Raw genomic sequence first — 25,780 nt, forward strand, 5'->3', positions numbered from 1 at the left:
CAGTCATGACTATAGTAGCACTTATCAGCAGGGCTCATAACAAGCATCACTGGCCCCTGTGCAACGTGAGGGGTGGCTTGGGTCTAGGCCCCCTGGAAGCGCCCAGGGCTCGAGCGTCTGTTGTCGCAGTAGCATCAGCCCAGAACCCCAGGCCCTTTAAAATTTCTGGGCACTGGGGCAACTACCTCCTTTGTCCTTCCCATTGGCAACCCTGCTCAACAGTTCCTTGTTGTTTTCTAGCTCCCAAAAATGTGGTAGGCATTTCTCCTGCCCATCTCTATGATTTTAGAGTTTGATTCTGCCTACTCCAGTTAGAGTTAGTAGAGGAACACAGGGGACAAAATCTACAGTAACTTAAAGCAGAACAGCACTGTGACGGGGCGCCCTCGCCCCGCACTGCAGTCCCCGCTGAGCAGGCTTTGTTTGGCACCAGGAGGGATGAGCCCCGGCAGTGCGCCATTTGCTCCCACACTGCTTGGTGGCTAACTGGGCCCAACAGCCCACGGGCGGCGCCGCCAGGGCACGGAGACGGGAGAGGGGAAGGCGCGGAGACATTCCCCCCACCCATAAGCCAGGGCGGAGCGGAGGGGTTGCAGCGCAGGGAACTGCGGACGCCATAGCAACCTGCAAGGGTAGGGGAGCTGGCGTGGGCATGCAACAGCCCCGTCCCTTGATGTTGGGAGGGGTGGAAATGGCACGGCGTTTAAAAGCGCTGCCGCCATACCCAGTGTGGGGGGGGGGGGAGAGCACGAAGAGGACAGCCAGGGCTGTGGCGCACGGGGAGCGAGGCCTGGGACAACTCGGGGGAACTGGTGCTAAGAGGCCGGAGACTCCAGTCAACCGCCCCCCCCCCCTTGTTGGCATCCTGTCAGCCAAAGGGAAGGTGAGCCCTAGAGCAGAGGGGAGCCGCAGGGGAAAGGAAGTAGCCCAGGGCAGAACCCAGAAGGTTTGGTGGGCTGACTAGTTACGGCGGGACGCCCCATCAGCCACACCGGATCCTAGCAAATCTGAGTCCTTAGGGCCCTGGGCTGGGGCCCGTGAGTGAGGACGGGCTTAGGACCCCGTTTCCCCTCCCCCATCGCCGCGGGGAGCACGGTAATCTGTCAGCAACACTGAAGGTGGGTCTGCCGTTGTGGGGGTTGGCCAAGCGACCGCAAGAAATAGGAGGCTGCCTCCAAGTGGGGTCCGAACGATGATAACCTCCAAGGAGGGAGGCGAGTGGGACAGCCGGTTAGGGCCGTCACAAGCACCTTCGTGATTCACTCCCTGTCTCTTAGGACCTATGACATAAATTTCAATGAGATTTATAAGCGTGGAAAGAGAGGAGCAATAAGCTATGTAAGCAACAGGATACCTCTGGATATGAGATTGATGTGAGAGATCTGCATTCCTCCTGGCAAAGGCCTACAAGGACGTGAGGTGTGTGGTTACCTGCAATTATTGCACTCCATTCAATGTGTTGTTATTGTAACACTCTGATTTAATAATATGTATTGTACAAAATATGCCTTATGAGGTATCATTTTAAAAGTCTCAGTCTGTTTAACATTAAAATAATTAATATCCGGTTAAGTTGTGTATGCTTTCATTGCATATGAAGTTTTGCTGTGTATGGGCACATAAAAGGTAGTTACAAGAAGGAGGTAAAAAAAATTGTTCTTAACCGCTGATTATAGGACAAGAAACAATTGCTGCAAGGGAGGTTTAAGTTAAGGATGTTAAGGACTATTCGACTATTCGATAAGCAAATGCTTATTGGACAGTTAGTCGACTAGTCCATTTCCCTCCCCCCCTTGCTGCCTCTATCAGATAGAGGCAGAAAAGAGGGAGGGGAAAGGGGTACTTCTAAGCGGCAGCGCCACACAGCTGATCCTGGGATCAGGTGTGTGGCACTGCCGCTTTGAAATGCTGAGACGGTGTTCAAAGGGGCAGTGCTGCACAGCTGGTCCCGGGCTCAGATGTGGGGCACTGCCCCTTTTAAACGCAGCATTTCAAAGCAGCAGTGCTGCATGGAGCCCAGGATCAGCTCGGGACTCCAGCTGATCCCAGACTCTGTGCAGCATTTCTGTGGAACCCAGGATCAGCTGGGGACTTCTCCAGCTGACCCCGGATTCTGGGGAAATGCCATGTGGAACCCACAGTCAGCTGGGGAGTCCCCTACTGACCCTGGGCTGCATGAGGGTGCTTCTGCTTTGAAATGCACAAGAGCCCCCACTGGGGACTCTTGTACATTTCAAAGCTGGCACGCTCACGCCCAGCTCGGAGTCAGCGGGACTTCCTGCTGGCCCCAGGCTGCATGCTGAGTTCTGTATTCCTCCTTTGAAATGTACAGGAGCTGCAGTGGGGGCTCTTGTACATTTCAAAAGAGGAATGCGGAAGTGCCTACCGACTAGTAAAGTAGTCGATGGAAATTCCATCGACTACTCTACTAGTAAATTAACTGTTATTTAACATCCTTAGTTTGTACTAATGGCGTGAGATGCAGCTCAATTCAAATCCTGTCTAATTTATATCGGTTAGACTAATGTTTCTTAAACTTTTTAAGACCAAGGAACACCAGACAATTTTTTTTTATGAGAAACACCAATTATTTTTTTGTTGACCAAAAAAAAAAAAGAAAGAAAAAAGGTCGCCTATTCCTGACCTTTTTGAATTCTGGTGTTCTCCGCGGCACACCTCTGACTGCCTCACAGCACACTGGTGTACCACAGAACACAGTTTAAGAAACACTGGCTTAGACTGTTTTTGTTTATTTTCTGAGATAATCTGCTTTGATCTTTATGCTCCCCACTTAACACTTACAAATATCCTTTTATATTTAAATTCCTTTTTTTTTAAACTAAAACTGTGTTTTGCTAAAAGTATGTGGAGAATCTGCTCAGCAACTAAAACAGGTGCATTGGCCTCTCCACAATGAGGGAGGAGGTGGATGAAATCAACGTACTGGTGAGACTTTTGACAGGGCAAGATGGTACAGCTCTGGGGTCCTAAACTGTGGAGCTAGGGGAAACGCCTTCATGTTACTGCGGCTGGGTGAATCCCTGCCTGTGCAAAAGTTTGTGTGAGTGTAGGACTGGGGACAGTATACAGCTTGTCACAGCAGCACAATATGAGAGGGAGCCCAGGATGGTGAGACAGAGTTCAGTGGTACTCCAGTTCTAGGTTGCACCGTAGGGCAAGGGTGCATTCATCATAGCTATTCTATTAAGAAAAGGGCAAGATTGGGACATCTAGAGACATGTATTCATTGGAGTGTGAATCCTTAGCTAGACAGTTTGTTTCCTCCCCAGTACCAACTTTCAAAACAGGAACAAGTTCATGAACTCTGTTTACTACAGCAAAGAGCAAAATGATTGAAGTTCTGGCTAAGTATATTCAACTGAAAGCACCTGAGTAATGATGTAGAAAGTGAGAGGAAGAGAGGGAAATCATCTGAAAAGAACAGAGTGCAAACAACTGGTATTTATGAGAAGTGAATCTTTCTGCAGGTCTTAAAGAGTAAGAGAAGAAAACACTGCTGTGCTTTTAAAATTATAAATTGCAGACCAGGTTTTATTCCAGTGGCAGCTTTTCAAACCATGTCTTTTTTCTTTTTAAAAGCCACCTCCCGTTCGGCTGTGGTATACTTAGGATTGATTACAGCATGATGCTCCTGGATGTATAGATACAATGCTATTTTCATAAGTCAGAGCCATACCGTTCAACAAATTCAAAGAAAACCAAGATTCTTAGTCTCCCCTTCTCTCCTTGCCCTCCCTCCCTTCCTTCCACCCCTCCCCAGCTCAGCCCGCTTCCCTCACACGCAATCAATTTACCTCTTTCAGGTCATGGACAATAGCTGTGAGCCTCTCATTCTCTGCCTGGACCTTGGTGACCATTGCTCTGCTCTGTTTCAGCTCATTTTGCATCTCTAAGATCTTCCCCAGGTAATAAGCTTCTTTTGATGCAGACTCCTGCAGGAGAGTCTCTTCGCGTGTTTCTCCATCTTCAGCCACTTTGCGGTGGATTGAGAATGATTGTCCAAATGCCTGCAAGAGTAAAGTAACACAAAGCAAAATTCACGGAAGTCCTTAAAAAAAATCTACTGACTCTAGGGAGCAACTCTTCATTGCCATGGGGAATGGACCCACATCTGGGGCTTCCCAGATACGACTATCTAAACATTGTATTAGCAGCTTCGTAGGAAACGAGGGCCACACTTGATTTGCTTGAAATATCAACATTTTCATCCATTATCATATACCTTATGATGTGTCCCAACTTTAGGCACCCATGGGTTCAAGGACAAGATATGAAGACTCCTTGTAATTCACAAGAAAGCAGACAAGGCCAATAATAAGCAATGAAAATCTCTTTTCCTGTATAGCAAATAGGGATGCCACTTCTAAACTCTTAGGGTGTGTCTAGACTACATTCCTCCGTCGACGGAGGCATGTAGATTAGACAGATCGGCAGAGGGAAATGAAGCCGCGATTAAAATAATCGTGGCTTCATTTAAATTTAAATGGCTGCCCCGCTCTGCCGATCAGCTGTTTGTCGGCAGATCGGGGCAGTCTGGATGCGCCGCGTCGACAAAGAAGCCTTTCTTGATCGGCACAGGTAAACCTGGTTTCACGAGGCATACCTGTGCCGATCAAGAAAGGCTTCTTTGTCGACGCGGCGCGTCCAGACTGCCCCAATCTGCCGACAAACAGCTGATCGGCAGAGCGGGGCAGCCATTTAAATTTAAATGAAGCCGCGATTATTTTAATCGCGGCTTCATTTCCCTCTGCCGATCTGTCTAATCTACATGCCTCTGTCGACGGAGGCATGTAGTCTAGACGTACCCTTAAAAAACAAGTCAGAGAGCATTGCCATTTCATTACTTGCTTCCTTTTAGCCTTTTCTTCCCTGCTTCACTTCCTGCTTTTCTACCCCCTATTCCTCTCATAAAAAAGTGGTATTATTTAGGGAAGAAGAGGAATTTCTACAGGAACAGATATTTGACAGTAATAGAGATGTAGCCGTGTTAGTCTGGTCGAGCTGAAACAGAAGACAGGACTATGTAGCACTTTAAAGACTAACAAGATGGTTTATTAGGTGATGAGCTTTTGTGGGCCAGATCCACTTCCTCAGATCAAATTATGGAAGAAAATTTGACAGTTGCTGGCTTGACTCATCCCCATTCTGGCACAGCATTTCCCAGTACTTAATGAGAGAAATGGTTGCTAAGTGCAGCTCTAGTTTAGTGCTTCAGCAGGACCAGTAGAGATCGGCAGCATAATTTAGCTTGATAAGGCACATAAAGAAATATCTGCGGTTTAATATTACTATTAGCCACAATAATGGAGATCCTGCTCAAAACCACAGAGTATCTCAAAATCCAAAGGAAGTAACAGGTACCAAGAGCTACTACAGGTTGAACCTCTTTGGTCTGGATCACAGAAGTTGCTTGGGCAGAGAGTCCCCGGACCAGAGAGCCCTCGTGGCAGCCAGGAACAGGACCAGAGAAGGGGGGTGCAGCCTGGAGAGGAGCTTGGTGCCCAGCACCGGGGCTGGCAAAGGAGTCAGCCCAGGGAGCAGAGGAGCCTGGAACCCAGTGGTCGGGCCGAACCAACAGTGGTGCCCAGCTGGGTAGTAAAGCCTGTTGGTTGGGATGGACCGATCGCAGTACCCAGCCAGGGACAGCGGCTGGTAGCCTGGCAGCTGGGACTCTGGAGGCCCGAGGCAGAGTCCAGCCAATGGCCAGGAAGGGAGCCGGACAGGCAGCTGGGCTAGCAGCGAAGCCGCATGAGAGCACAGAGCCCAAGGGGGAACCTAACCAGGTCTACTGATGGATCCTGGGCGAGTGCAAAGACCATCAGCAAAGGGTTGGAAAATGACCTCCCTTGTGTTTGGCAAACTCCCTCGTTCGGGACCAATCCGGTCCTGAGGATGCCGGACCAGGGAGATCCAACCTTAATAGTAACTAAAGCTCTCACACATACTTCTTAACTAAAAAAAAAAAAATTCTTTCTAGAAGATGATAGCTTTCCCATATCAGAACTGACAAAGGTTGTGGACGCATCTATTCCTCCAGCGGAGACTCTCCCCAAAATTTAATTCCTGCTGTACGCATAGCTCCATTCCCAGCCTAATCCCCCAAACCCAGAGTGCACCAGACAGTTGTTCCTCTTGTAAACAGCACTCTCCTTTACCTTCTTGATAACAGAAACGTCATACTGAATTAAATTCACTGCTATACTGTTTTTATTTATAGCCTTCTCAGAAGACACAGAACATTTTACTGGCATCAGAATTGAAAGAAGCCTTGAGAACATCATGGCAAAACTCTGTTCATACCTTTGTACTCTGTAAGCATGGCTTACCTCAGAAGTATTCTGAGACCAGCATTAAAGCATTCTAAATATATTCAATAATAGATTAATCCAGCTGTCTCTTCAAAAGGCTGCAAGTTCTGAAACAGCAGGAGTCAGCAACTTGCTGGATGGGGTTTTTTTTTTTCCCAGCAAGAGGTTCGATTGAAAATAATGAAACTGTTAATTGTGATTCAGTCAATACACCTGTTAATATAACTGAGTTAGGAGCTCTGCTGATACGGTCTATCTTACAAAATAAAAGGTGTATTCAGTGGCTCACTATTAACGGCCAAAGCAATAAAGTGCCTGTCTATCAACGGGACACAGATACTGTGGTGATGAAAGGTAGAGACAAAAAAAATCCACATCTTTTATACAGGAGAAGCGAAATCCTACTGAGGGAAACAAAAGTTGAGGAACTCTGGCAAGTCAAGAGTATAACTTGCAGCCCTGTGCTCTGGGTGTTCCTAATCCTCTGACTGTCAGAAGCAGAGACTGGTTGACAGGGAACGGATCACTCCATAATTGCCCAGTTCTATTCATTCCTTCTGAAGCATATGGCACCAGTCCCTGTTGGAAGTTAGGGTACTGGAGTAGCTGGACCATTGATCTGAGTCAGTATGGTCATTCTTATGTAAGCTAGATATGTATGTAGACAGACACATTTATATATTACCACACAGCAGCTGGCCTTGGTAGGGCACGAGAAGACAACCAGCCCATGGAAAGGTGAGGGGGCAGGGCCATGCTACTAAATATCTGTATGATTGGAATCTGAATCCTTCTCATGCTGTCAGAAATCACGTAAGGAGAATATTATGCATAAATGCCAGAATGCATCTGTGGCAACCCTGAGAACATAAGAATGGCCATGCTGGGTCAGACTAATGATCCATCTAGCCAAAATCCTGTCTTCCAACAGTGACCAGTACCAACTGCTTGAGAGAGAGAGAGTCAGCAGAATGAGGTAATTTACTGATCCATCCATTGCCTTCCAGTCCCAGGTTCTAGCCGTCAGAGATTTGGGGACACTCAGAGCATGGGGTTGTGTCCTTGACTATCTTGGCTAATAGCCCTTGATGGACCTATCCCTCCTGTCAATGAACCTGTGCATCCTATGTAGGCCATGAGCTCTTTTCCTCATATTTGATGTCAGGGTGTGCTATCTGTACGTTGTGTTGTGCACTGAAAGGGGATCTGAGTTTTTATTTTTCTTTCCTGAAAACCTTCCTCTGGTTAGCATCTGGCCATACTAATTTCATTTAAAAAATATTATATTAGACCCTTGCCCCCAGGAGCTTTAGGGCATAAGAAAAGTCAAATAAACATATTAATTATTATTTGCTGCACCACATCTAACACATTTTCTGTAATAGTGCTGAAACCATATATATACTTCCACTACATACATTTTCAAATGCAAATTGCAGAGCACTGGAACACAATAACTGTCATTTTCCCTAGTGTATACAAGTCTGAGGAAGAAGAGGCAATCATTCACAAAAAGATTGCTTTCCCTCTCGTCCCCATCTGCCAAGAATATGAAGGATCTCACGTGTTTAAGTATACGGCATTTAAGAGATACCACTGTTACATTTTCTCCCCCACTCACAAAGGAACCAGACTCAAAAACCTAGCAGAATCCATGTGCATACTAGAACTCTATTAGGGGGAACCAAGTTGAAGGAATCCAGTGGATCCAAGTGGTATTCTGAATACACGCATAATCTGTTCTGAGCAGGGTCTTGTTTTGGTAATTTTTGTGGACAGAGCTTATTTTCTGGGCAGAACTTGAATGCCCACCTTCAAGATTCTGCTTTCCTTCTCCCTCCCTCAGCCCCACCGTGGTCTATCACAAGTAGTTTCCTTCCTTCCGTGAAGAGTATGGAATATTTGAAGTTACATATATCACATGCACACTATGCTATGTGTTTGTATTAGCAAAGACAAGATCAAAAAAGTATGCCTTGCCCTTGGAATAGTGAGGTTTGCAGCTACTCAAGATCCTTGAGGAAGATTGTGCCTCCACCTCCTTACATCCTTCTTCTTCCTCATCTCTTCCTTTGTCTTTGCTAGCAATTACAGTAAATAACTATCTTTCTTCTTTAACTCACTCCATACTAAATACATCATATTATTTGAAAATGGGGGGAAGGGAATCAGAGAAGTAATACCACCTTTGCCAAACTTCATTTTAATCACTTTGATTTCATTTTGCACATTTTGTCTGCTTTGCTTATTTAGATTGCAAGCTTTCTTGGCAAGGACTATCTCTTATTATATGTGCACAGTAGCTACTATCACAATGGGGCTCTGATACTGATTGTATTACAATAGTGCCTAGAGACTCCAAACAGCTAATATTAACCTACCAGAATTATTTTCGTGATGTTAGCTCTTTTTTCTTCATATCATATTTTAAAAAATTCAAGAATAGTAGATCTTTAAGTCTACAGAGTATTGATCAAAATGCAATTGTTTAACATACTAGCAGCAATCCAACTGCTTGTTTTTTCAAACTACAGCGAGACCTGGAAAGATGTTTATTTTTTCCTTATATTACATAATATGCCAATATAATCTCGGGCCATGTTAATAACATGCTTTTCTTGATATAACTAATCATAAAGTGGCACTGCTAAACAGCTTAGGGTCAGGTTTTTTGTCATTAACTAGGGCTGGTGACTGAAAGGATACATGACCTTGTAATTAAGGTTGTAGAGTAAGTTTCCAGAGACCAAGGTTAGAGTCCCAATCTGCTGCAGGCTTTCTGAAAGACTTTAGGCAAATTGTCCCAATCTGCAAAATGTAGATAATGTTATTTCCCTCACTCTAAAGAGTGTTGTGAGAAGGCATTAGTAATTGTGAAGTAGTAAGGGACATATGTAATTAAGACAGAAGTCTATTACATATATACGGTATTTATTGCCTTAGTGTCTATAAACAAGAAAAAAGTGTAAATCTCTTATCTCCACATACCAGTAGACTTAATTTAATAAATTCAGCATGGATGTAAGCTGGTCTGAAAATGGAAAGACAGTGGATCTAGCACCATCTGCCACAGGGTATCAAACTTGGTATCTTATGGATACAAATGTGAAGGTGTCTTATCTATACTATAGATATACATGGACGCAGCGTATATAAACTGGGATAATTTCTAGATTATAAATGCAGAACTGTAGCATGAAACAAGCAATTCTTAATATTCCCCCATCGAGGGCCGTGGATAAAAGGAAATACAGTTATGTGGACTTCTTTCTGCTTGTTTTCAACAGACCCTCTGTAGAGTCTAAGCTCCTGACTGAGGTTCATATATCAAATCCAAGTAAACAAATACTGTCAGAAATTTACTAGGGGGCCTGTTTCATTCAGATCAGCCAGAGGTATCTCTATGCTCATGTAGCCTCAGTTCATTCCCTGCAGATTTCAATCAATATAGCATGGTGTGAGGACCTTGGGCAAACATGCATAAATTTCCAACTTCATTTTTATAAACGAGGAGCAAAAATATCCCCATGTATATCTCTAAGGACACATTTCTAGTCAAGGACAAGAAAAAGCTATCCTGACAATTAATGTGCAAATCATAATTTTCATTTTTAATCAGCAACCTAGTAGAAGTGGGAGTTGAATAAAAATCCTCCTCTAAAAGGAATTATAGCACTCCAGAGGATGAACATACACCGTGCCTGAGAATTCTCTTGAGACACAGAAAACACATGAAAGTAGAACGTGATAACAAAGGCACTGCTTATGCATGACACAACTAATTAGATTTATGCTGATGGTTTAAAGCAATTCTATTATTGATTATATTTGTTTTGAACAACATTATTCCTATAAATAGTGAATCACACATTCTTAAGATCACTTAAACTGTAGCTATAGCCACAACCATCATTTACACCTATTTTCAGATCATCGTACATTACTAATCCAATCACTGCTGAATTTAGTAAATTAAAATCTATCAATATTTGGAGATAAAATGTTTATACTTTCTTGCTAATAGGTTATATGAATCCATATTGTTATTAGGACAAATTCTTCAGCACTTACTAACCCTAAAATCCCATTAAAACAAATGAGAGATTTGTCTGAACAAGGATCACCCAGGATTTCTTAGTATAATGTCTGTATGAACTATTAGTCAGAAAACACCTCTCATGGACTCTTGAAAACATTGTAAATAAATGGGAAACCCTAAGTTTAAGTGACATTTAACAATGTACTGCTTTCCATTATATGCACAAAATAGGCAAATTAACGGTTCTTTCCTTTCCCTTGTTTGCCTGTCGGTGACTTGCAGAGACCATCTGGTTTAAGTTTGATTCCTTAAACATTAAATCACAGTATTAGGGCAAGATCATTTCTAGCCCTGCTACAGCCTTTCAGAACAACAGGGTGGGAGGAAGAATGACATGGAGATATTGGGACTGGCCAGATGCTTTCTCCTCCATGTCTGCATTCATACACCTCCCCCTTTAGCACCACGAGGAGTGGGCAGACACCACTGGTCCTTCCACTTTTACAGCTTAGCCAGGAAGGTTGGGGGTGAAGGGAGGAATACGTGAAAAAAGGATGCAGTATTTCCCCCCGCTACACTCCAGGAAACATAAAATCATTACATATATGGTTTGCAGGTAACAAAAATTGGAAGAGTGAGAAATAATGAGGAGGCTGGGTCACTGAGTGAGATCAGTCTGGAACATTTGCTAAACTGTGCACAAGGAAACAATATGTGTTTTAATGAAGCTAAATTTAAATATATACACCTAGGACCAAAGAATATAGGGGCACGTCTTACAGGATGGGGGACTCTATGCTGGGAAGATGTGACTCTGAAAAAGGATTTGAGGGTGAATAATCAGCTAAACATCAGCTTCCAGGGCAACACTGTGGCCAAAAAAGAACCATGTTTGAACTTAATAAGCCATGATGTCTTATTTAAATAAATCTTCAGATGAGTTGGTTATTTGACCGTTAAGTAATACTAGTTACAGCATTATGCAGAACAAAGAAAGGAATGTACGTTACCAACTCTCTGTAACTGGTAAAGTGACAACAGCTTCTTTGCTCCCAATTAACTTCCCAAAATTTATTTCTTATACCAGGGTTAAGCCAAAAAAATGTTCTCTGTTCGGAGGAAAAAGCTACTCTCCCAAAATTGATCCTACTGAGTGTTCTGTTTTTAATGCCATCATTTACCACATTACTTCTGGAATTTCTTGTATGATATCTTAATTTCCATGATATATAAGCAAAAGGACTTTTGAGACAACAGTGTGCCCTTGTAGCCAAGAAAGCTAATGGCATATTAGGGTGCCATAGGTGTATTTCCAGCAGATCTAGATACATTATTATTCCCCTTTATTCGGCACTGGTGAAGCCACATCTGGAGTATTGGGTCCAGTTCTGGGCCTCCTACTACAGAAAGGATGTGGACACATTGGAGAGGGTCCAGCGGAGGGCAACCAAAATGATTAGGGAGCTGAAGCACATGACCTATGAAAAGAGGCTGAGGGATTTGGGCTTATTTAGTCTGCAGAAGAGAAGAGTGAGGGGAGATTTGATAACAGCTTTCAACTTCCTGAAGGGAGATTCCAAAGAGGATGGAGAGAGGCTGTTCTCAATAGTGACTGATGGCAAAACAAAGAGCAATGGTCTCAAGTTACAGAGGTATAGTTTGGATGTTAGGAAAAACTATTTCACTAAGAGGGAGGTAAAGCATTGGAATAAGTTACCTAGGGAGGTGGTAGAATCTCCATCCCTAGAGGTTTTTAAGACCTGGCTTGACAAAGCCCTGGCTGGGTTGATTTAGTTGGGGTTGGGGTCCTGCTTTGGGCAGGGGGCTGGACTCGATGACCTTCTGAGGTCTCTTCCAGCCCTAGAATTCTATTACTCCAGTTATAATTCTCATCTGTGGTAACACGCAATTCCTAATGAGTTACACATTTACTTTAATAAAGAAATTTCACACATTTCATACATCTCAGAAAACATTTTGCACAACAAATCTCATGAATCACAGAATATAATTAGATGATAAGCACCCCTTATCAGTTGTTCCCACTCATTCATTTTAACACTGCTATAGTATCAGGCAGCCATTTTAGTGCCAAGGAACCTTTCTTGAACACCAGGACTAAGTCAAAGAAGTTAAAAGATCATAAATATTTCTTCCTGCATTTTGTCACCTACTATGATTCAACTTAAATACACAGAACTTTTCAGCTTAATATGAACAAAGTATTAAATTGTACGACTACACCACAAAAAAGATTTCAATTAAAATTTAGAAGAACTGTAGTGGTTTTAATATCTACTAAAAGGGCTAATGAAATCATCGGCTGCATCAATAGGGGAACCCCAAGAAGGAGGAGGAAGATTATTTTACCTGTGTAAATGGCAATGGTGTGACTACTGTTGGAATATTGCATCCAGTTCTGGTGTCCACGATTCAAGAGTGTTGAAAAATTAGAGGGGGTTCAGAGAAGAGCCACAGGAGTGATTAAAGAATTAGAAAATATTCCTTATAGTGCTAGAGTCAAGGAGCTCAATCTTTGTCAAACCAAAGAAACTTTAAGTGGTGACTTGATTACAGTCTATACATGTACCTACTTAGGGAATAAATATTTAATAACGGGCTCTTCAACCTAATAGAGAAATGGCTGGAAGATGAAGCTAGAGAAATTCAGACTGGAAAAAAAGATGTAAATGTTTAACGCTACGAGTAATTAACCAATGGAACAATTTACAAAGGGGTTATAGCAAATTCTCTGACACAGCAAAAACAAAAAATAAAAAGCTCTGTGTATGGAATGAATTGTCTTTCATTGAACAATGTGCAAGGGAGAACAGTTTTAGCAGGATAATATGTTTCTTGCCTTATCAGCAGTTTAAGTGACCTACCTTCAGACAGTGAAATAATTGGGTGAGAATAAGCAAAAAGTTTGTGGGTGTCATAAAAAAAGTGATCCAATCAAAGAGATTACTTCATCCATCTGGTCACCCTATTAAGCAAACCAAGCAATCATGTGCGCTTCAGTTCCACTGAGAAAAAAGTACTAAGTACTGAGAAAGTACTAAAGAATGAAAACCTGGCTCCACTGAAGTCAATGGCAAAACTCCCATTGACTTTAATGGGGTCAGGATTTCAACCATAAGTATTTATATTTGGATCAGGCGAGTGGGCTTCATGAACGGCCCACCATCTCAGTGGGCCATAAGATTGTTGTAGTCAAGATGGTCTCCCAGAATAGGGTAGTTTTGCCATCTGGACTTGTGTACCCGCTCTCCGCTGCTTCCGGTCGCCTTTCCCTCCGGCGAGGCTGTCGATTCCCAGCCTGCAAGCCTATACAGGCTGGGAGCTGGGAGCCCTCCTTCCCCAGTACCACTTCCACCCTTTCCCCACCCCCGCAAGTTGCCAAATCCCAGCCCGTGAGCTCGTACAGGCTGGGAGCCTGCAGCCCTCGCCCACTCCCCACTGCTACTTCCACTTCTGCCCCTCTTCTGCAAGGCCACTGACTCCCAGCCCACACAGAGCAGTTCTCCACCTGCAGCAGGCTGTGGGCAGGGGGCTGCTTCTGGGTGATGATTGACTGTTGTAACCAGTTAATCTGTTACCCATTCACAGCCCTGTTGTGTAGCTAGAATATGCAGAGTGTGGCAACTGAACTGTAATAGCACTTTGGATGCAGAGGGAAAGCACAGCTCTCAGTCCACGTTGCATGGAAATCAGCATGCACCTCACGTCACGTGACTTTGCTTTATGTGCATGTCACTTTAATACTGGTAGGAAAAAACCTATGCAGACAGTGGAACCTGGCAACCCTGTGCATGAACAACAGTAAACAAAATGTCTCATGGGCCACACATAGAACCCTGCCGGGCTGCATGCAGCCCCTAGGCCAGTGATCTCCAACCTTTTTACACCCAAGATCACTTTTTAAGTCTCTGAACAGGCGAAGATCTACTGCCCCGCCCCTTCCTTGAAGCCCTTCCTACATTACGTGAGGAGATCTAATGTAAATGTACTGCCCAGGTGCGCAGTTCAGAGAGGGTTCAAGAGCTACTCTTAGAGCCCCTGAGATCTACCGGTAGATCGCGATCTACTGGTTGGTGACCACGGCCCTAGGCTGAAGGTTGCCCACCTGCTGTATAATATTATTTTCCAGAGAGACTTTCACACAACTTAGCAAGTGTAATCAAACATTCTCCTTTGGCACTGCTTACTCCTACAGTGGTGGTTCCCCACAAAAGGAAGAAGTTCATTCTTCATATTACCCTTTGTCTGTGTCTAGACTGCAGGTTTTTTTCGAAAAAACTTCACCTGCGTCTAGACTACAGCCGCGTTCTTTCGAAATTAAATTGAAAGAATGCGGCTTTTCTTTCGACGGCGGTACTCCTCATTTCACGAGGAAGAACGCCTTTTTTCAAAAGTGCTCTTTCGAAAAAAGGCGTTCTGGAATGCAAACAGGGCTTTTTCGAAAGAGGGCATCCAGACTGCCTGGGTGCTCTCTTTCGAAAAAGCAGCTCACTTTTTCGAAGGAAGAGGTTGCAGTCTAGATGCTCTCTTTTGAAAGAGGCTTTTTTGAAAGATTCTTTCAAAAAAGCCTCTTTCGAAAGAGGCTTGTAGTCTAGACGTACCCATGTTGTCATGAGGAGAAAAGCCAATGTCATGGAGAAATCAGGAAGTTTTCTGCCCTTTTTCAGGCTAAAGTTTCTTTGCAGATAACATTGTTCAATAATTTTGAGTGGTTAAAAAAAAAGTATAACACTTGCAGGCTGTGAACATAGACACTTTGGCTACGTCTAGACTACATCTCTTTTTCGGTAAAGGGATGTAAATTAGGCATGTCGATATTGCAAATGAAGCCGGGATTTAAATATCCCACGCTTCGTTTGCATAATGGTAGCCGCTTTTTTTCGAAACAGGGCTTTTCTGAAGCCACCCCCGGCAGTCTAGACAGGGATCTTTCGAAAATAAAACCCTTTTTTGAAAGATTCTGTACTCTTCAAAAAATGAGATTTACAGGATCTTTCGAAAAAGGGTTTTATTTTCAAAAGATCTCCATCTAGACTGACTTCTTTTTTTTTCCGAAAAAGCCCCGTTTAGAAAAAAAGCAGCGGCCGCCATTATGCAAATGAAGCACAGGATATGGAAATCCCGGCTTCATTTGCAATATCGAGGTGCCTAATTTACATCCTTTTTCTGAAAAAGGGATATAGTCTAGACACACTCTTTACAAAGAGAAGACTCCCCACAGTTCTAAATATTCAATGTACATGATTTGCCCACTTCTAGAGATAGCATTTTTGTGGTATGTCCCTCTGATGTTAAAAGCTCATTATAAACTCAACTCATGCCTCCTAAACTGGGTTATGCTTTAGTGGGCAAACCAGAGCAAAAGGGGCTTGGTCTTTTGTTAAGTGAAAAGCATATGCTACAAATCAAAGTGTGTTTCAATCCACATGTACATTTTTACAGACTTTCCATTTAGTTACATTACATGGAGCTCATTTCCAATTTATATTAGTAATTTACACCTGAACCACTCTTGGACAACTCATTAAATGAAAACTATTATCAGCACAGCTAATCTGACACAGATGAAAAAACAACAGCTAGAGCAGAGTACAATCCATTCAGTGGACCCAGAGTCCTCCTGAAAGTGTCACAACTGTACATAGCATGTCTCCACATTTTGTATTCAGATCTCAGTTTACTGAATGATGTGTAACATCACAAGTAGGCGTATAGCTCCCTACCGTTTCCAGAACTGAGACAACATTTGCTAAATGTTTATTCCAGCAAATACACAAAAGACCTCGAACTCATGAACTGCAGCACAAATTTCAATTGCTTTTGACAAGAATACGAAAATAATCAATATACAAGGTGCTAAAAAATCCCTATTTGGGGGAAGGAGGCTGAAGAGGGGAACATCACACTGGTATTGCAGGGGTCTCAGCAGAGATGATGTACAGAGGAATAAATGTCCTAACATTTCCTTTACGAACCCAACACCCAGCTATGTCCACATAGTCTAGCTAGCCCATTAAACCCATCACAGGCAGTAACAGCTCCACTTTAGGAGCTATGTACAAGAAGTTTTCAAGTTCAGAATTCCTCTCTTAGAACTCTGTGTAGCTATAGGATGGGATTTGCAAGGCTTAGTAACTCATTCAACAATGTGCTAAGTCACTTTTGAAAATCCCAGTTGTGCATCTATAGATATTCCTGCTACATGAGGATGGAGTTTAAAGCAGTGATTCTCAGTGGGAATATGCATACGTGTTCCAGAGGATATTCAACTAATCTAGATCAGAGTTTGTTAACCGGGCAAGAGGGTTCATAGGTCAGATTTGGGGGAAGGGGGATCACAAGTGCAGATCCATCATTAAGGGGTGGCAAGCAGGGCAACTGCCTGGGGGGAAGGGGGTACAAAGCTAATCTATATGCTTCAGACAAGGCTCACAAATGAAAAACAAGCTCAAGTATCACACTGAAATATATGTGCAATATTTATATTCCAGTCAGTTTTATAATTATATGGGGGAAATGAGAAAGCAAGCAACTTTTCAGTAACAAAGTGCTGGGACACTTTTGCATTTTTATGCCTGATTCTATAAGCAAGTAGTTTGTAAGTGAGGTGAAACTTGGGGTTGGAAAGACACATCTGACTCCTGAAAGGAATACAGTAGTCTGGAAAGGTTGAGAGCCACTGGAATAAAGATTTCATCGGCACAGGTTTGGGGGGGAAAGAAGGGCGGAGGGGGGGATTGGAAGAAGGAAACTTTTATGGATTAAAAAAAATCAACTTACTCCAATAACCTTCACCTTACACCACACTAAAGAAAACAAGGGAGAGGCAGTATGACCGGTAAGCCCCTGAGTGCCAACTGTCAGTCCCCTAACCCCACACACATATACTGTAGCTCATATCAGATCGGATACAGTTATTGTCCCAACACAATTTTGCACAATATATATCCCAAAGGTGTCCTGTGAAATATCACATATAAACTGGTAATAACCCCGTGCTGGAAGTCTCTGTATGAGGTAAGACCAGATTGTACACAACGGTTAGATATATGCTGGAAATACGTTCCTAACATGTCTTGGAGGCAAAGCATAAAACCAACTTATCCTAGACAAGGGAATCTGCATTTACCTGTCATACTGGCTTGATTATAGGCGAAGAACGATGAAAGTGCATTACATACAAGATAAACAAAGCCACCTAGCTAAATGAGTAGGGAAGAAGAGCTTTTAACATTCACACTGGGAGATAGAATCTGCATCCCAGAAAGGCTTTCCGATTCTTGAGTCAAAGACAATAAGCTTTGGCTACGTCTACACTGGCGTGATTTTCCGGAAATGCTTTTAACGGAAAAGTTTTCCATTAAAAGCATTTTCAGAAAAGCACATCTAGATTGGCAGGATGCTTTTCCGCAAAAGCACTTTTTGCGGAAAAGCATCCGTGGCCAATCTAGACGCTCTTTTCCGCAAAAAAGCCCCGATCGCCATTTTCGTGATTAGGGCTTTTTTGCGGAAAACAAATCTCTGGTGTCTAAACACTGGCCCTTTTACGCAAAAGATTTTCGGAAAAAGACTTTTGCCCGAACGGGAGCAGCGTAGTATTTCCGCAAAAGCACTGACAATCTTACATGAACTCATCAGTGCTTTTGCGGAAATTCAAGTGGCCAGTGTAGACAGCTGGCAAGTTTTTCCGGAAAAGCGGCTAATTTTCCGGAAAAACTGTCCAGTCTAGACACAGCCTTTGAGAAATATAAGGGGGCAAAAACACCCTTCACACATTTGATTTATCATTCATTTAGGGAATAAGAGGGCCCAGCACCCGGTGAGCTTATGAAAGCTGGACCTCCTTTGATGGCAAGAGTTGCTGGAGACTTATAAGGCTAGGCCTAGACTACACTCTTTTACTGGAAAAAACTACGCAAATTGCATTCTGCAATTTGTGTAGCTTTTTTCCAATTGCTTTTCCGGAAGAGGGTTTTCCACTATTTGGCCCTGTCTAGACGGGGCCAAATGGTGGAAAAGCCTCCTCTTTCGGCGGAGCCCTTATTACTTGTAGAACAAGGTATACAGGGCTCCCTGAAAGAGCGCTTTTGCTCTTCTGCAAAAAAGCGCAAGAGCAAATGTGTTCCCTGGACACAGCGTAGTTGGTATCCCGGAAACACTCACCAGTCTAGACATACCCTTAATGTAAGAGAGAATTCTGCTTAGACAAAGCTTGTAACTTGCTGAAATTAAGTTTCAGTCAATAGAAAGTGTGTTTTGGTTTGTTATATTTGTAACCAGACCTGTCTTCTATTCATGCTTTGTACTGTATCACTCAAATTTCTATGCTTTTTCAATCAGCATATTATTATTTTATTACAAAACCATCTCAGTGCTGTGTATTAAAGTGGAGAGTGACTCCCCAGATAGCCAACCAGACTGGTGCACACTTCCTTTCTTTGGAGACAGTGTATTCAGTAACTTCTATCAGTGGCCAGTGAAAAGGACTGGACATTGTAAAGAGACATTTCGGGAAAACTCAGGAACTGGGGCACACTGATTGCTACTTGCCAGTCAAGACTTGGACTAACAGAAGAGTTCATTGGCAAGGCAGACAAGCTAGTTTATCAGAGATCTGACACACAGCTTAGCAAAACTTTCATTTGGCGAGGTTGGGCGAGGTAACATGGAGCTTACACTTCTTGGTACCCCAAGCAAAACATCACAACCAACTGTTTGAAGCAGCTCAGAGCTCTGGCTTGTTAGAAGACTTAGTGGAGATGAATTAGGGGGCAGAGTGCAAAGGTGAATGATAAACACAATTTAACACATGGCTCTACAGTTTATTACATGGCTATCATATGACACACACACAATTTTCAGCAAAATGCAGGACAATGTAGCACTTTAAAGACTAACAAGATGGTTTATTAGATGATGAGCTTTCGTGGGCCAGACCCACTTCCTCAGATCAAAAGGAAGTGGGTCTGGCCCACGAAAGCTCATCATCTAATAAACCATCTTGTTAGTCTTTAAAGTGCTACATTGTCCTGCATTTTGCTTCAACTACCCCAGACTAACACGGCTACATCTCTATCAATTTTCAGCAAGGAAGATTTAGGTTAGATATTAGGGAAAACTTTCTAACTGTAAGGATATGAAACCATTTACCAATGGAGTTTGTGGAATCCCCATTACTGGAGATATTTAATAACAGGTTTGATTTGGGTATACGTTTTCCTGCCTCAGAGGAGGAAAATCTAGATGGCCTGTCAAAGTCCATTCCAGCCTTACATTTCTATACAAGATGAGATAACATGACTTTTTCAGACCCATCTAAGAAATGAGGAAATTTAGAGACAATTTTAATTTAAAAATATCTATTAAATGGTGTTTTATATTAGGTCACAGATTTAGTGAATAGATTTGCTAATTAAAGCTATATGGATAATCACAACAAAGCAAAACCAAAATCACTAAGAGAAAAAAATCTGATTCTGGTCTGTGAAAATTTATCCTGGCTATTATTACACATGATGTAATTGATTTCTGCAAAAGCTGCATCCAATACTTTGACAGCTTGGAAATCCATTAGATACCTGCATATTAAGCCAACTGAGTGGTGCTGTAAACAGATTGCATGGGGGAGGGAAAGAAGTTCAAAATTTTAAATACTAAACGAAGTAACATATTTTAGTTCCTTGAAAATGCAGCAAACAATTCAGTCCACTTGTTACAATGTGATATTTGTGAAAAGGTTAACCCTCGTGGGTCAAAAAAATAAAATGCCTCAATCACTGCAATGGTTACAGATGGCTGGAACTATTCCAGGCCAAAAAGTCATCTGAAAAATTTCAGTTCATACCCTGGAACAATGTGGAAGAGTAAAGCAAACATATTAGAATAATTATGCATGCCAGTCTTTGGCAGGAAAACTTGAGGGGAAAGAGAGAGAGAGAGACAACCTTACAAATTCACTGAAACCCCCTGGGAACAGTTCTTAGGAAGATCAGAGCGGAATGGTGATAGATATTTTGCAAAGAAAAAGAATATGGACCTTTTGCAAATGTTGTAATGAAATTATGAGACTTCTAGGAATACAAGTGTCTGCACATAAAAGTGTCTGCACATAAAATCATGGAGTCTCTATCAGAATTAGATATTTTGCAAAGAAAAAGAATATGGACCGTTTGCAAATGTTGTAATGAAATTATGAGACTTCTGGGAATACAAGTGTCTGCACATAAAATCATGGAGTCTCTATCAGAATTATATTTTTTAAAAATCAACATAAAAGATATGCTATCACTCAAACAGAAGTTGTGGTGTAAATGCAGGAACTCAGTGTGAGGTTCTATGGCCCATCACACTCGATGACTACAGTGTTCCCTTTATTGTCTTAACATATATGCATTATTATTATTATTTTATTATTATTAATTTGAATTGATTTTTAAAAAATCAACTTCAAAATTTTCTGACTAATAAAAAGGAAACATTTTTCCCCGCATATTTTCATGAGATGTTTTCCCATTTTTTTCAACCAGTTTTAAAAATCATCATATTGGTCACCAAAAATGTAATAATTTTTTCTTACACTGCTGATATACACTGAATTTGGAAGTTTTCCACAGCAAGTTCTAGTTTTTAAAAAAAACACCCAAAACATTTTATCCAGAGAAAAGCAGCAGCACATGCTGTTCCATATTTCCACACCAAAATAACCCGGAGAGACTCTCAGACTTAGGGTTGCCAGATGGTTTAAACAAAAATACCAGACACACTTGACTTTACATCACATTCTACATTACATCTTATTTAGAAAATACCGGACATTTATAGTTTCTCATTTCAATTTTCTCAATTTGTTTCTGAACAGAAAGCTCAAATATTGGACTGTCTGGTTCAGAACTGGATACCTGGCAACCCTACTCAGACTCATTCAATCCTCATTCCTACCTCCATGAGGAATACACTTGAAGTTTTAAAGTTGTGGACTCTTTGGATTATTTTAACACTAATTCTGCAGTTACAGAACATCTTTATGCTAAAACAAAGACATGTGAATATGCTGATTTCCTTTAAAAATTATACCAATACTTCTACTTCAAATGCACCATTGCAACAAATTTTTGTCCTAAGATTGTCGTTCTTTTTTTTTTGGTAGGCATGACAATTTGTAATCTCTTGGTTTCATTTCATTTTCAGCACAAGCAGTTCAATCTACTTCACCTATCGAAAAGATCAAGAGAGAACTTGATTAAAATGTATAAGTCTTTTCAACAGCAGAAAATACCAGTAACTAAAAAGCTCTTTAATCTAGTGGAGAAACAAGAACCAATGGCTGGACGTTAAAGAGTGAAATATTCAAGTTATCAGAGGGGTAGCTGTGTTAGTCTGGATCTGCAAAAGTGACGAGGAGTCCTGTGGCACCTTATAGACTAAGAGATACCGAGGTCAATTCAGTCAGGGAGGATGAGGCCCACTTCTAACAGCTGATGTGGAGGTGTGAATACCAAGAGAGGAGAAACTGCTTTTGTAGTTGGCTAGCCATTCACAATCTTTGTTTAATCCACACCTCCACATCAGCTGCTAGAAGTGGGCCTCACCCTCCCTGACTGAATTAACCTCGGTATATCTAGCCTTATTCTTGATTGGTACTCTTTTATAAGCCTGTATATTTATACCTGCCTCTGGAATTTCTACTACATGCATCTGCAGAAGTGGGTCTTTGCCCACGAAAGATTATGCTCCAATATATCTGTTAGTCTATCAGGTGCCACAGGACTCCTTGTCGCTTTTGCATATTCAAATTAGAAATAAGGCATCATTTTTGTAACAATAAGGGTGATTAGCCCCTGCACAGAACTACTGACAGAAGTGATATCTTCAAATCAAGACAGAATGGCTTTCAGTAAGCAATGTGGTACATGAACCACTGGTTGTACATGAGCTTGATGTTCCACCAGTTCACTTCACGACAACTTAAAGGGTGTTGTTCCATGAACCAACAACATTTGGGAGTCCTGGCTTTAGTGAAACAAGTGATTAGGTTCAATACAGGAGCAAATGTATGAAATTATTTGCCCGCTGTTATACAGGAGATCAGGGTAAATGGCCTAATAGCACCTTCAGGCATTCAAAAAATACCCCAAACTATGAGTTTATACTTATTACCTTTATACCAGCACTGGAGATCTGTAAGGTAAATTTACATCTTTTCCTATTTCTACAATTTATCATGGAAAATTAGGCACTGACAAGCAATAAGATAGTTACTGGTGACACTCTATTCAACACTTCGTAATCATATTGACACATAGTATGTACTTCAAGAGGCTTATATTCTACTTTAGACACCAATAAAACAACTCAGGCATAGAGCATATAGGTGATGGAGAAAGCATCATAAGGCTTCATTGAAAAAGCATGTCTCAGGAAGGAAACTAAAATGTGGATTTACCTTCAAGTCGTAAGGGATGAAGGGTAGTCTTGCCAATCAGGCACTAGATTAGGACTCAGGAGACTTGACTTCAATTCCTAGCTCTGCAACAGATTTTCTTTTTGACCTTGGGTGCATCACTTCAATTCTCTGTGCCTCAATTTCAAATATTCTGAACATAAAAACAATCCCAGGAATAACCTTGCCACCTCATCTGCCACCCTGCTTTCTGCTTTTCCTCTGACCAATCTACTTAGAATAGAAACTCTTCAGTAGACAACTTTGCATGCTCTTCATTTGTTCAATGCCTAGCACAATGGGCCCTTATGATGGCTGGAACATCTAGGCACTTCTGCAGTGCAAACGGATAATAGTCTAAAGAACAGCCTGGATTTTGAAGTGGAGTTGAATGGAAAAAGGCTGGGAGATACAGTGAAGTCCACTTTATCCACAAAACACATGCTGCAGGTCAATACCAGTTTAAATCTCAGCATGCCATCCTGACAACGAGCATCCACCCTGACTTGGAGGTTCTAGCCATGACTTGATTAATGATTTCAAGTGTCACTATCACTGGGTGCCCAACATGAAACATCTGAAAGGGATACGGATTTTAGAAGGCTAGAACACAGCACAGTCTTAAACCAGGGTTCTTTAAGATATTTCAAGTTGGACACCCAAAAAGGGAAGCACCCAAAATCCCTACTAGTCACTTCTAAAAATCACTACTACTGGCTCAATTGGCAATATGGGAGTTCAGTCTCCCTGCATATGCAATACTTATTCTAGCTCTTGAATAAGGAAGCCCAATAAGGAAGTCCATTGTGATGCTGATATCTGTCCAGAGAGTGTTAGACAGATCTAATACTCACACTGAAGCTGTCAGTACTCACACTGAAGCTGTCAGTATATATTCAATTTATGTTCAAATTTACGCCGATCATGAACATGTTTTAGAATAGCAGCTTGGTTATACAAATTCTTCTATTTAAATAAATGGATCACTAAATGCCACATTTGCTCATGCTGACAGCTGAAAAAGAATGGGTGGGAGTGCAAGGAGGAAAACCAAGTCCTAAACCCAACCAATTTAGGCTTAATTAATTTTCACGCTTATTTATACAACTTGAGACAGATTTATTGTCATAAATGGCACCCAAACATACCATGCCAGACAAATAACAGACAAGACAGTATAGGTAAAAGGGCCCAAGTTACCACAGTCCAGAACACCAAGAAGTGCTTCTATCTGCCACAATGGTCATCGCCTCCTCTGATTTCCTTGCTGGTCCTTCAGTCTCATCCTTCACTTTCTGGTTCAGTGTTGCTACAATCCAGGCTCATGTTCACTTGGATTCTTATATAATAATTTCATATTCCCTATTACTCATATTTTCTCTAAATAGCTTTTAGCACATCACCAATTGGGGTTTTATTTAACCCATACGTTCTGCATGAGCCAATGTCCATTGCCCATTTTCTGCATTTTTCACACTACCTTTGCATGAAATGTCTCATGTTTGGTGTCTTCTTCTTCCCAGAAAAAAGGGGATTTTTATTGAGCATTACATGTTTGTGAACCTCTCACCTACAACTTACCACTCGACACAATACTTATCTCGACTAATAATAATATCAAAGAAGGATCGGCAAAGAACATACACATGCCTATTGAAGCTTCAATTTGAAGAGCAGGAAGCTTGGAAATAGAGATTATTCTGAGAATCAAAGTTCCTTTGACCTCTTTCCTACATTGATCATGAGTATACAGAACAGTGTATACACAGAGCAGATTTTTAAAAAAAAATAGAGCTTGTTCCAAAGACAAAATAAGCAGCGATTTTTCTTCTATAATTTTGTTGCTTTAGCTGATTGAATGTGACCTTGTCACTAGTTTTCCACACCTTTAAGGGTTTAATTTTCCAGAGATCATTAATAGTGACAATATCTGAATTAATGCAGTCAATTTCCCTGTACAAATACATATAATATGCACGACATTGAGCAGTTATGCAGTTTTAAATTTATTCATTACAAGAAAAGTCACATAAATGTGTCACAAGCTCTCATTAAGTGATGGCACAAAAATTATGACTAGAAAACCAGTCCACAGACCTCAAATTTCTTATTTCCTTTATCTTACAAAAATTGATAATATAATGTACTTTCCCCAAACTGATGTGTTAAAATATATTTCTACTTTGCAGCAAAAGATTTGAGATACGGCAATGTTATATCAAGTAATGTTTCAGTTTTGCATTTATATTATCGTGCCAGAGATTGAATCAGAAATGTACATAAATAACCAAAGGTTATTTCAGGGCAATTCCTAACATGGAGGCACTAAAAGTGCACCACATCCCTGAAATGAAAGCATTATGGTCCAAGTATAAACCACAAAACTGTGATTACTGCATCAGTTTTAATTTATTATTGCTGAAATAACCTGCTGATTTGGGAAATAACTACGTTTTTTGCATCAGGTACAGTTGAAGTAAATTATGAATATTACTCACATCACAAAGGTTAATGTGTTTCTTTACGTAGATGTTAAATTGGCAAATCTCATTATAAATATCAGTTTTGAGATAAAGTAATTAGATTTTGAGCTGCTAAACCCTCACATTGAGTGATGGCCTCGCTGATTGTTTCATCAACTCCACTGAGCCAGAAAAAAGGCCATTGAGATAATAATAGAACCTGTAAAAACAAACACCGAGTAGTACAATCTGACAGCATTTTACAATGACCACTGCAATCTTAGATGACAATGATTTACTAGAAAAATCAGTCACACACTGAATCCAAATTTAAAATTTACAGTACAGTGTGAAATCAGGAAACCCTCCTGTGTAATTGGTGTAAAATGTGTTAAACAAACCCCATTGTACACTATGGATTACATTGTAGTAATCCAAACAACCTGCTTCTACCATATTTACTCACTGATGCACTTATCTAGTGCCATGG

The 25,780-nt window shown here is 41.5% G+C and overlaps 1 protein-coding gene across 3 annotated transcripts in view; it reads right to left on the bottom strand.

Moving 5' to 3' along the window:
• Positions 1-25,780, bottom strand: part of BICD1 (BICD cargo adaptor 1) — a 229,157-nt gene that overhangs the window by 110,972 nt on the left and 92,405 nt on the right. For all 3 annotated transcript variants that reach the window (XM_075940436.2, XM_006114397.5, XM_006114395.5), the window contains exon 2: positions 3,816-4,028. In XM_075940436.2, coding sequence (XP_075796551.1) covers positions 3,816-4,028 — 213 coding nt within the window. The remainder of the gene's footprint in view (positions 1-3,815; positions 4,029-25,780) is intronic.

The sequence above is a fragment of the Pelodiscus sinensis genome, chromosome 1 (assembly GCF_052426305.1).
Source record: "Pelodiscus sinensis isolate ZL-2025 chromosome 1, ASM5242630v1, whole genome shotgun sequence".
NCBI lineage: Eukaryota > Metazoa > Chordata > Testudines > Trionychidae > Pelodiscus > Pelodiscus sinensis.